This window comes from Gekko japonicus, unplaced genomic scaffold (assembly GCF_001447785.1).
Source record: "Gekko japonicus isolate JY-2015 unplaced genomic scaffold, Gekko_japonicus_V1.1 scaffold639, whole genome shotgun sequence".
NCBI classification, from domain to species: Eukaryota; Metazoa; Chordata; class Lepidosauria; order Squamata; family Gekkonidae; genus Gekko; species Gekko japonicus.
In genome coordinates this window covers 638380-648743 of record NW_015176471.1, presented here as the reverse complement: position 1 = coordinate 648743, position 10364 = coordinate 638380, and the positions used below count along the sequence as shown (strand labels likewise).

The 10364-nt window shown below is 51.5% G+C and overlaps 1 protein-coding gene across 1 annotated transcript in view; it reads right to left on the bottom strand.

Moving 5' to 3' along the window:
• The window catches only part of CILP (cartilage intermediate layer protein), a 26487-nt gene continuing 16123 nt past the window's right edge, over nt 1–10364 (bottom strand). The window contains exons 4-8 of the mRNA XM_015427142.1: nt 9369–9554; nt 7756–8070; nt 5140–5248; nt 3674–3831; nt 1–2412 (exon numbers count right to left, since the gene is read on the bottom strand). Coding sequence (XP_015282628.1) covers nt 68–2412; nt 3674–3831; nt 5140–5248; nt 7756–8070; nt 9369–9554 — 3113 coding nt within the window. The 3' untranslated portion in view covers nt 1–67. The remainder of the gene's footprint in view (nt 2413–3673; nt 3832–5139; nt 5249–7755; nt 8071–9368; nt 9555–10364) is intronic.

Sequence of the window (10364 nt, the reverse complement as noted above, 5' to 3'; positions counted from 1 at the left end):
CCAGCAGGGCCCTTCTTATGTTCTTATGTTGGCTTTCCCATAGACTAAGGACTTGGTGTACACAATCTCATTGGACTCTTTGTGGAATTCTAACGGAAGGAACGCCTTTCCCCTGGATCTGAACCACCCGGTTCCTGCTCGGCCTCTTTACGGCGATTCTTTCTCTAAGAGGACTTGCTGAATACTGGCTGGGTAGGTTTCGCAGTGACTGGAATACGCTTTGTTGCTGGGCATCTCTTTCCTGACAGCTAAAAGTCAATGCTATGCCCACGTTGCCCTTCATAATTCTGGAAGAACCGTCAGACGTTCCATCAAAACATCGGCCCAGAGCTATTTCCTTGGCTGTCCTAGGATCATGGTCAGTAACGGTGTAGATCCCATAGTTGTGGCCAAGAGGGTCTAGAGGAGCCAGCATAGTATACTGGCTGGAGTCATTATTCACAGCCACTGGGAGATGATTTACCAGATACTCGTGCAGCATGCTGTTGACGCTCTCTCTGTAGCAGTTACCTTGTGGGATAATTTTCACCAGTGTCCTGTCCACACGTTCTTGGTCGTACAGCATGCCGCTGCACTTGAACTCCAAGCATGCTGTTGAAAGATTGGGACGATCCATGTCCCGGATGCTGCGCACGTCTCTGATGCCGTACAGTTGGCCGACGGTGCGTGGATGTGTACCACCCATGTTGCGAGACCTCACATTCACCTCAACGGGTCCGTTTATTTTCACCTTCACGTAACATGCTCTAAACTCCATCGGCTTCGGCCACCAGGCTAAGTAGTCTTCCGTCCAACTCAAAGGGTCATCCTCGTTGAAAGGAACGGTGTTGTAGTCATACCTGTCTCCCTCGACTCGGTAGAACCGGAAGTGAGCGGCGAAGTATGGAGCTACTTCACATTCTCTCGCCTTCTCGTAAGGGTAGATGGGGCCGTTGCTCTCTTCGGCAACGTTGGGAGTCGGTTTGGCCACGCTGATCCTGAAAGCGGTTTTCTTTACGTTACGATCGAGGTGATCCGTCCGCCTGTACTTCAGCTTGTTGAGGTACGGTTGTGGGACTCCAATGGCAAGAGGGTTAAACCTGGGAGATGAGGGGACGGCTTCAAGTTCTTCTCCCCCAAGGCTCGCCATGACGTAAGCGCTGTAGGCGTCTGGGTTCTGGTCGTCGCAGAATGCTGGCACGCAAGCTCCGTTGGAGCTGGTGACGGCGCTGTCGAAACGGCCCCAGGCCCTAGGATTGGTAGCGTATCCCGGTGTTGGTTCCAAGTTGATAACAGAAACCACAGCCCCCGTAACTTGTTCGCTGGGCAGGTATCTCTCGCTTCTGTAAGTCCGTATCTTGATGTAGCACCGCCTGTTCTCCGGGACGTCGAGATTGAAAAGCCTCCTCTCTCTTATCTCCATGTTGCCCACCAGGAACGTTCTCTCCTCTCGCTTGCTGCGCCTCCTTTGGTCGAGATGGAATTCTCCTTCCTCCTCCCATAGACCCGTATGTGGGTTTAGAGACCAAAGCTTCATCCCTTTCTGATGTTCCGGCATCTTCACCTGAGCAGAATCAAGATGGACTCTTACATTCCCTGCGTTGAGTGCCTCAGTGGTTGATTCATCGGTGAAATCCATAGAAAACATGCCGTACGTCCGCAGTGGGAGCATGTCGCCTTCGTCATCCACGAAATTCAGGTCGCTTTGTGCTGCGGCCGCAGTGGAGACATTCCTTGGATCCAGGAAGGTGACACTGGCTTTCACTTTCCCCACGTAAAGTTCTCCATTTTGTCTATAAAACGTATCGGGAGGAATTTCCAGCGTGGCTATTGGATCATCTCCTTCCATCTCTCCCAAAGAGATCATGCTGGTCTTCGTTGATTCCAGAGTCACGGGTGGGCTTTTCCTTAACATTTTGATCTCATGGAAGACAGCCCCGCCGTTTTTGTTGAAAGGCAACACTTTTGTGGTGTTCACAAACTTCTGCAGGCGGTCGACAAATGTGAGAACCAGACGATCTGTGCCAGTGGGCACTTGAATGGAGAAGGTTCCCTTGTAGCCGGTCATGCTGATCCGATTGTTCCCCAGGTAGACATGGCCAAACCTCATGGGCTCCCCGGTATCGAACGCTACGGCTCTCCCTCGAACAGTGGCTTTGGTTTTGACACACTTTTGACACCCACACTCAGTGGCCACTTTGATGGGAAGCGTGTATCCAGCACACATGATTTCTTGCGTCTCCATCTTGGAGACCCCGCAGCAATGTGCAGTGGTGTCCTTGCACCGGAGACTGTTGTCCAACGTTCCCACGCAGGTGTCTGACGCGCACCTGCCAACGTTGTAGTAGAAGCCAGTTGCGTTTTGGAAGCAGTCATGTGGCAGTCGGATGAGATAGCTGTCGGGCGTGGGGTTGCAGGGGGTGTCGTCCTTCGCTGTCGAAATAGAGTTTGTACATTAGTATAACAGTGCAAGCTTTTCTGTACTCACCATCTCCAGTTGTCCTGGTTGTTGCTAAAACCTTATGCGGAGCAGCTGTACCTGGCAAAAGACAAATCTAAGTTCTGGACCAAGGCGACTAATGCTACTTCCCGAGGGGAAGAATATGAGCGCTGTATGGTATGCGTGTCAAATTGTGTGGCTTTGCGGCTACTGCAGGGGTGCCCAGCCTTTTTGAGCCTGTGGGCACCTTTGGGATTCTGATGCTGGGCGCAAACACAAAGTGTCTGCCAGAAGAGGTGGAGCCAACTGCAAAATCCCAGGGAGTGAGATCATGCATAATCTAATAGTAACTCTTCAACATTTCAGGCGGAAACTGAGTTTAAGAGAATGCCTTTTAAAACGAATGCATTATTTTCTTTCATATACCCAGTTTATCATTTGTCACACAGTGATAGGGGTGGGCACAGACTGGGAAAGCCCGGTTCGGTTCGGGGCTCGCAAGCCGGAACCGAGTCCTGAACTGAACCCCTGAGCAAAAAACCCACCTGAAATGAACTGGTTCAGGTGGCATCGGGGTCCTGCCTCTGGCATCCCCGTGTCATCCGGAAGTGACGCAAGTGTGCCCCCAGTGGATCCATGTCACCCGGAAGTGACATGAGTGTGTTGGGGGGTCAAATCCCGAACCAAATCGAGCCGAAAGTATCGTTCGCGAACCGTGAGCCCGAACTGGGCAAAGTTTTTGCCTTGGGTTCAGGTCTGTGCCCATCCCTACACAGTGACAATCCTTGTGCAGTGGTGGCAGCTACTGCTGAAGCAACTATTTAAAAATCATGCACATGTAGGCTCAGGGACTACCCTGTTCTTCATTGCATATGCAATGTGATGTTCCCTACCCAGGGGTCATTTCCTGCAGGAGTGCACAGGAGCGGAGCTCCGGCAATGAAGAGCCCAGGGGGCGGGCACATGCAACAAGCCCCGCCCCCTGCTCCCAGCAGCCCCAGTCCACGAGGAGCATGAGGATCTGTGTGTGTCCCCCCCCCCATTGCTAGCAATCCAAAACAGTCCCGTGGAGCCTGAGCGGTGGGTGTTGCCTTCTGACACACTTCCGGTGATGTCAGGGGGTGTGGCCTATGCAAATAAGTTATGCTAATGAGTTGTGCTAATGAGCTCCTGCTCCTCTTGTTCTACGAAATTACCCCTGTCCCTACCCCACCTCTTCCTTCTCCAGCCAAGCTTCTTCTCAAAGTATCTCACCTATTAACAAGAGAGTGGCCCCTTGTGACTTCACGGATCCTGCGTCGTTGCTTGTCTTGCAGAAATACTGGCCTGCCTGGTCCATTTTCAAGTTCTTTAACACCAGGTTGCCTTTGTATTTGTAGAGCGAAGGGTCCAGTAAAGTATCGTTGTGGAACCTGTCAGAATTTCAGGAAAAGGAAATTCGAAATATGAGATCAAGGTCATCCCCCCCCCCCCAGTTTCTTGCCATTTTGGGTTTTCGAGCTCTACTCTAGGGCTGTGGTGTCTCAGAGTTTAAGATGCTGAGCTGCAGACCGGAAGGTCAGTAGTTCAGCAGTTCGAGACCCGAGTGTCACGTGACGGAGTGAGCGCCCGTCTCTGGCACCAGCTCCTGCCAACTGAGCACTTCAAAAGCAAGAAATTGCAAGTAGATAAATAGGTACCACTTCAGTAGGAAGGTAACAGTGTTCCGTGCGCCCTGGCGTTTAGTCATGCCGGGTCCATGACCATGGAAACGTCTTCGGACAGCGCTGGCTCTTCGGCTTGGAAACGGGGATGAGCACCGCATCCCTAGAGTTGGATTCATCTGCCTTTTGAGCAAGGGAAACTTTTACCTTTACCTAGCTCTACTCTACCCTGACCCGGATGGCCCAGGCTAACCTGATCTTGTCAGCTAAGCAGGGTTCGCCCTAGTTGTTACACAGGGCTGGTTGTTACACAGAGGCAGGCAATGGGAAACCACCGCTGTATGTGTCTTGCCTTTACCATGATGGCCCCGGCTGGCCTGGTCTTGTCAGATCTCAGAAGCTAAGTGGCGTTAGTCCTGGTTAGGACTTGGGTGGGAGACCACTAAAGGAAGTCCAAGGTTGCTACGCAGAGGCAGATAAGGGCAAGACCACCTCTGTTCATCCCTTGCCTTTACCTGGATGGCCCAGGCCATCCTGGTCTCATCTGATCTTGGAAGCTCAGCAGGGTCGGCCTTGGTTAGGACTTGGGTGGGAGACCACTAAAGGAAGTCCAAGGTTGCTACGCAGAGGCAGATAAGAGCAAAACCACCTCTGTTCATCTCTTGCCTGGATGGCCTAGGCTGTCCTGGTCTCATCTGATCTTGGAAGCTAAGCAAGGTCAGCCTTGGTTAGGACTTGGGTGGGAGACCTCTAAGGAAGTCCAAGGTTGCTACGCAGAGGCAGATAAGGGCAAAACCACCTCTGTTCATCTCTTGCTTTTGCCTGGATGGCCCAGACTAGCCAGATCTCGTCAGATCTCGTAAGCTAAGCAGCGTTAGTCCTGGTTACTTCTTGGGTGGGAGACCGCCAAAGGAAGTCCAAGGTTGCTACGCAGAGGCAGATAAGGGCAAAACCACTTCTGAGGTCTCTTGCCTTGAAGACTCTACCGGGCCACGATAAGTCTGCTGCAACATGACGACACTTTTCCCCCACCAAGAAGCCAACGACACATAGTATTTTTTAAATTAATTTCCTTACCAAAGATATTGTTCCGGGGCTGGATCTCCAGCCGCTTCGCAGCAGAAAGAGACACCCTGTCCCTCTCTTCGGGCTTTGTTCTCCGGCTGCTTGGTTATGTAGGGTTTGTCTGAGGGGAGAAGAGGATTGCCCTTGAAGCCAGTGTGGAAACGCCCACCGTTTCAAAATCCCGACATGGATGCATCCGTTCCCAGTTCGTTTCCAGGTGGGATCCTGCTAGCTTTTCTGGTGGCGAGAGGTGGAGAAGAGGGTCCTTTTGACCACTCAGGAACAATGTTCCCTCTAAGCGGTGGAGTCTTGTGAGCAGAATTTCTACTTCGTGAGCTACCGGCATTGAAGCTGTGAGCGAGCGATTTGGCCGCTGCATAAATTAGTTGGCTCTGGAGCCATCTTTCCTGAGTTATGACAAAAAACGTGTGAGCCGGAGGCTAAAAAACTGTGAGCTAGGTCACACTAACTCAGCTTAGAGGGAACACTGCTCAGGAAGCTATGCCAGGGGTCATGGGAGCTACGGGGACAAACGTCGTGGAGGATCAAGGCCGTAGTGAAGAGGACAACTGGGCGAGACGAGTGTGGAAGGTGGTCATGTTCAACCCACTGGTTTTAGCCTTCAAGGCCTTTCTCCAAAGCACCTAAAAAACCCCAACTTTACCCATATTAACCCACTCAAACTCCGAGATGGATGTATGGAGCCTCCATACGGGAAGAGCTAGATTAGAATCCAATACCACCTTAGACACCAGCAAGTTGTCCAGGGTTGAAGCTTTCGAGATTCAGAGCTTTGGTATCTAATAAACAGAGCTTTGACTCTCAAAAGCATACACCCTGGACCAGTGTTCCCTCTAAGTGGAGTTAGCGTGAGTTAGCTCACAGGTTTTTAGCCTCCGGCTCACACATTTTTGTCTTCGCTCAAGAAGGATGGCTCCAGAGCAGACTTAATTTATGCAGCAGCCAAATCGCTCACTCACAACGTTAATGTCAGTAGCTCACAAAGTAGAATTGTTGCTTACAAGACCACCACTTAGAGGGAACATTGCCCTGGACATCTCGTTTGTCCTCTAAGGGGTTTGCTGGGGTTGAATCTGGCGGTTCTGCTGCAGACGGAACATGCCTGAAACTGTCTTCAGCTGGGACGTGGTCTACGCCGAAGCGAATGAGAAGACCGTGGTGGTCTGCAATAGGATAGCTAGACTCGAGTTCCGGTGCCGCCGTCGAGACCAACCACATTTCCCGGGTGTGGCTTTTCAAGAGTCATTGCCTGAAACATATCTGACCGAAGGGCCCTTTGACCCTCTAAAGCAGGGGTGTCGAACTCATTTGTTACGAGGGCCGGATCTGACGTCAATATCACTTTCTTGGGCCAAACCACGTGTGCCATAAAACGTAATGGCAGGTACAGGAGGCATAGACCGTAAGGACAGCAGCCGGTCAGCTCTGTGTTGGTGTACCCTCACTGCGAGCCCTCGTGCATTAGAAAGGAGGGGCAAAGGAAAGCCCGCATGGGCAGACTGAACAGCCAGCGCTACAGCATTGGGCAGACGCTCCTACACTGACTGCAAACAAAGTTGTTCCGCCGTGCCGAAGCCACAATCGGGGTGGCTCCGCCCACTCCCCCCTCAGCAGTCTCCTGTTCCCTCCCTTACACCAGATGCTTGCGGGACGCATAAAAACCCTGGATGGGCCGGATCCGGCCCCCGGGCCTTATGTTCGACACCCCTGCTCTAAAGTTTGACACCCTGAAAATTCGTTGGTCTCTGAGGCGCTGCTGGAATCTAGCCTTAGCCAATTGTTACCTGGTTTTTCTCACACAATTCCCTGAGTGGCCTGTAGAGCAAAATCTGAGTCCAGTGGCACCTCTAATACCGACAAAGTTTGATTCTGGGTATAAGCTTTTGACCACTCAGAAAGCTATGCCAGGGGTCATGGCCCACACGAAAGCTGATACCCAGAAACAAACTTTGTTGGTCTTCAGGGTGCCACTGGACTCCCAACTTTGTTCTGCGGCTTCAGACCAACACTTGGGTGGCCCGTGTGAGGCATTCGTTCAGACTCCACAGGCCTTATATAGTCCCGCCAGTATATCTCGTGCCATTCCAGACATCCCAGGGCGGCCAAGACAAAAGACTGAAGGGCCACCTCAAATTCAACAACTTCAACATTTCGGGGGGGATCGCAGGGAATCGCAGTTCCCCCGGGTGAGGTGCGGGGGGCGGGGCACATGACGAAGCCCCGCCCCCTGCTTCCGGCCGCCCCGCTTCCGGCCCTCATTCAGCCAGGAGGAGGCAGGAGAAGAGGGAGGGTAAGTTGCTTCCTCCCTGCCTCTCCCCACCCCTGCCTGCCTGGGGCCAGGGAGGGCCTTCGCGGGGCTTCCTCGCACTCCTGCCGGCCTTGCAGGTCCACCGCTGGGCCCCTCATGGGGCTCGGCAGTGGAGCTGCAAGGCCAGCGGCGGCGGCCGGGACCGTTGGGGGGTGGGGTGTGTGGCCTTATGACACACTTTCGGTGATGTCAGGGGGTGTGGCATATGCTAATGAGTTATGCTAATGAGTTCCCCTAGCTCTTTTTCTACAAAACAACCCCTGAACTTCAAGCAAATGCGCGAAACATCTCCTCCTTACCAGCTTTTTTCAACCGGACGTGGACAGAGGTGGAACCTTGAATGCTCTGGGGCACAGTAACCAAAGCCGTCTTGTACTTCGGCTTCTTGACCTGCAGAACTGTTTGGCCATCGAGACACACTCCAGGGACCCGGAACGTCCCGTCGCCGTCAGACACCGTTAATAGCTTTGGCGCCTTGGCTTGAAGGTAGACAGCCACGCCGGCGGCCGGAGCTCCATCCGGAAGGGAGACTTTCCCGTAGAGTAGATGATCCTCACACATGCAGGTGTCGCACTCGGCGTTCACGCGTCCCATGGAGCAAGTCATGTTGCAAACTGGGTTGGAGAGGGAAGCGTCTGGTTAGACAGGAGCGATCGTTTTTTTCTTCGGAAACCATTAAAAAAAACTTGAAAAAGAAAGCAGTGCTTCTTGTCTTGATTTTCCTGATCGTACCTTATAAGTATTAAATAAAAATACATGGAAATGCTCCTTCATACAAAGAGTGATTAAAGTCTCTGGGATTTGCTGCCAGAGGATATAGTTGTGGCCACAGGAATTAACAGCTTTGAAAGGGGATTAGACAGATTCATGGAGGATAAATCTGTCAGTGGCTACTAATGTTCCCTCTAAGCTGTGGAGTCTTGAGAGCAAAAATTGTACTTTGTGAGCTACCGACATTAAAGTTGTGACTGAGCGATTTGGCTACTGCATTAAATTCGTTTGCTCTGGAGCCCTCCTTCCTGAGCTAAGACAAAAATGTGTGAGCTGGAGGCTAAGAAACTGTGAGCTAGCTCACACTAACTCAGCTTAGAGGGAACACTGGCTACTAGCCCTTCTGACCGAGGGCTAAACCTCTGAATCCCAGAGCCAGGAGGCAACATCAGGGGAAGGCCTCAGTCTCTATGCCTTGTCATTGGCTCTCCAGAGGAACTGGTTGGCCCCTGTGTGAGGCAGGATGCTGGACTAGATAGACCATTGGTCTGGTCCAGAAGGTCTCTTCTTATGTTCTTATAGATAGATTCATGGAGGAGAGGTCTATCAATGGCTACTAGCCACGGGGAGTGTTCCCTCTAAGCTGAGTTAGTGTGAGCTAGCTCACCATTTTTTTAGCCTCCAGCTCACAGGTTTTTGCCTTGGCTCAGGAAGGATGGCTCCAGAGCAAACTAATTTAAGCTGTAGCCAAAATGGCTCGCTCACAACTTTAATGCCAGTCGCTCACAAAGTAGAATTTTTGCTCACAAGACTCCACAGCTTAGAGGGAGCAAGGGAACCTCCACATTCAGAGGCACTAAACCTCTGAATCCCAAATCCAGGAGGCAACATCAGGGGAAGGTCTGGGTCTCTGTACCCTGTTGTTCGCCCTCCAGAGGAACTGGCTGGCTGCTGTGTGAGGAAGGATGCTGGACTAGATGGACCTTCACTGGTCTGACCCAGCAGGGCTCTTCTGATGTTCTCCCACAGTCCTGGTTCAAACTGGAGCCCCAGATGCCAGTTATTTAAAAGCCTTTAAAGATCCCTCTTGGGAGCTCAATACGATGAGCTCCTCACATCTTGTCTGGTTTGGTACTTCAACTGTCTCTGAATGGAACAACCAGCAGCAATTCATCAGCTGGGTGGGGGGTTCGGGAGTCACCTGTGCAAGGGGGTCCAATGCAGCGCCGGCCTTCCTCGCTCACTTCTTGGCAGCGTGAGTCTTGGAGGCTTTCCACCAGGCAGTTCCTGGTCCGAATCTGGACCCCGGCTTGGTCGCATTTGGCAGAACACTCGCTCCACTTTGACCACGATGACCACAGCACTTTGGAATCTTGCGGTAAAGACCCTGGAAAGGGTATTGTTGCTGTGTTACTGAGGACTTATCTCATGAATAGGAAAACAAAGCAAGTCTCTCTTCATGCTACAGTGTTGATTGAGTGACACAGGTTTGTCTCTTAAATATAACTTTTACATTTCTGACTGTGTGCTCTTACAATAATCTTTGGAACAAAATTTGAGTCCAGGGACATCTTTAAGACCAACAAAGTTCAATTCTGGAGATAAGCTTTCGTGTGGGCGCACACTTCTTCGGATACATCGAAATGTATTAATGTTATCTGAAGAGGTGTGCCTGTGCACGGAAGCCCATGCCCAGAATTAAATTTGGTTGGTCTTAAAGGTGTCACTGGATTCAAACTTTACTCTGTTGCTTCAGATCAACATGGCGACCTACCTGAATCTACAATAAGCTTTGTTTTGTTTTGGGTTTAAACACGTTTGCTGGGTATTACAGGCAGCCGTCTTCCACTGTTCTTCCTCCAAGATTCATTCATTCATTCATTCATTCTCTCTCTCTCTCTCTCTCTCTCTCTCTCTCTCTCTCTCTCTCTCTCTCTCGGTGATTCTGCACAGGGCCGGCCCCAGCTTATTTTGCACCCTAGGCGAGGATCTCTTCTGGCACACACACACCCCATGCGCCCACCAATTTTCAAAAATAAATGCATTTTAGGAAGAATAAAAAACACAAATAATCAAGAAACTCCCAGAGTATGGGGCCGGGTGCAGCTTGGCGCCCCTAAGGGCCCTCCCACTCTAGGCGATCGCCTAATTTGCCTAGTGAGTGAGCTGGCCCTAATTCTGCATTGGCTTTTCCCTA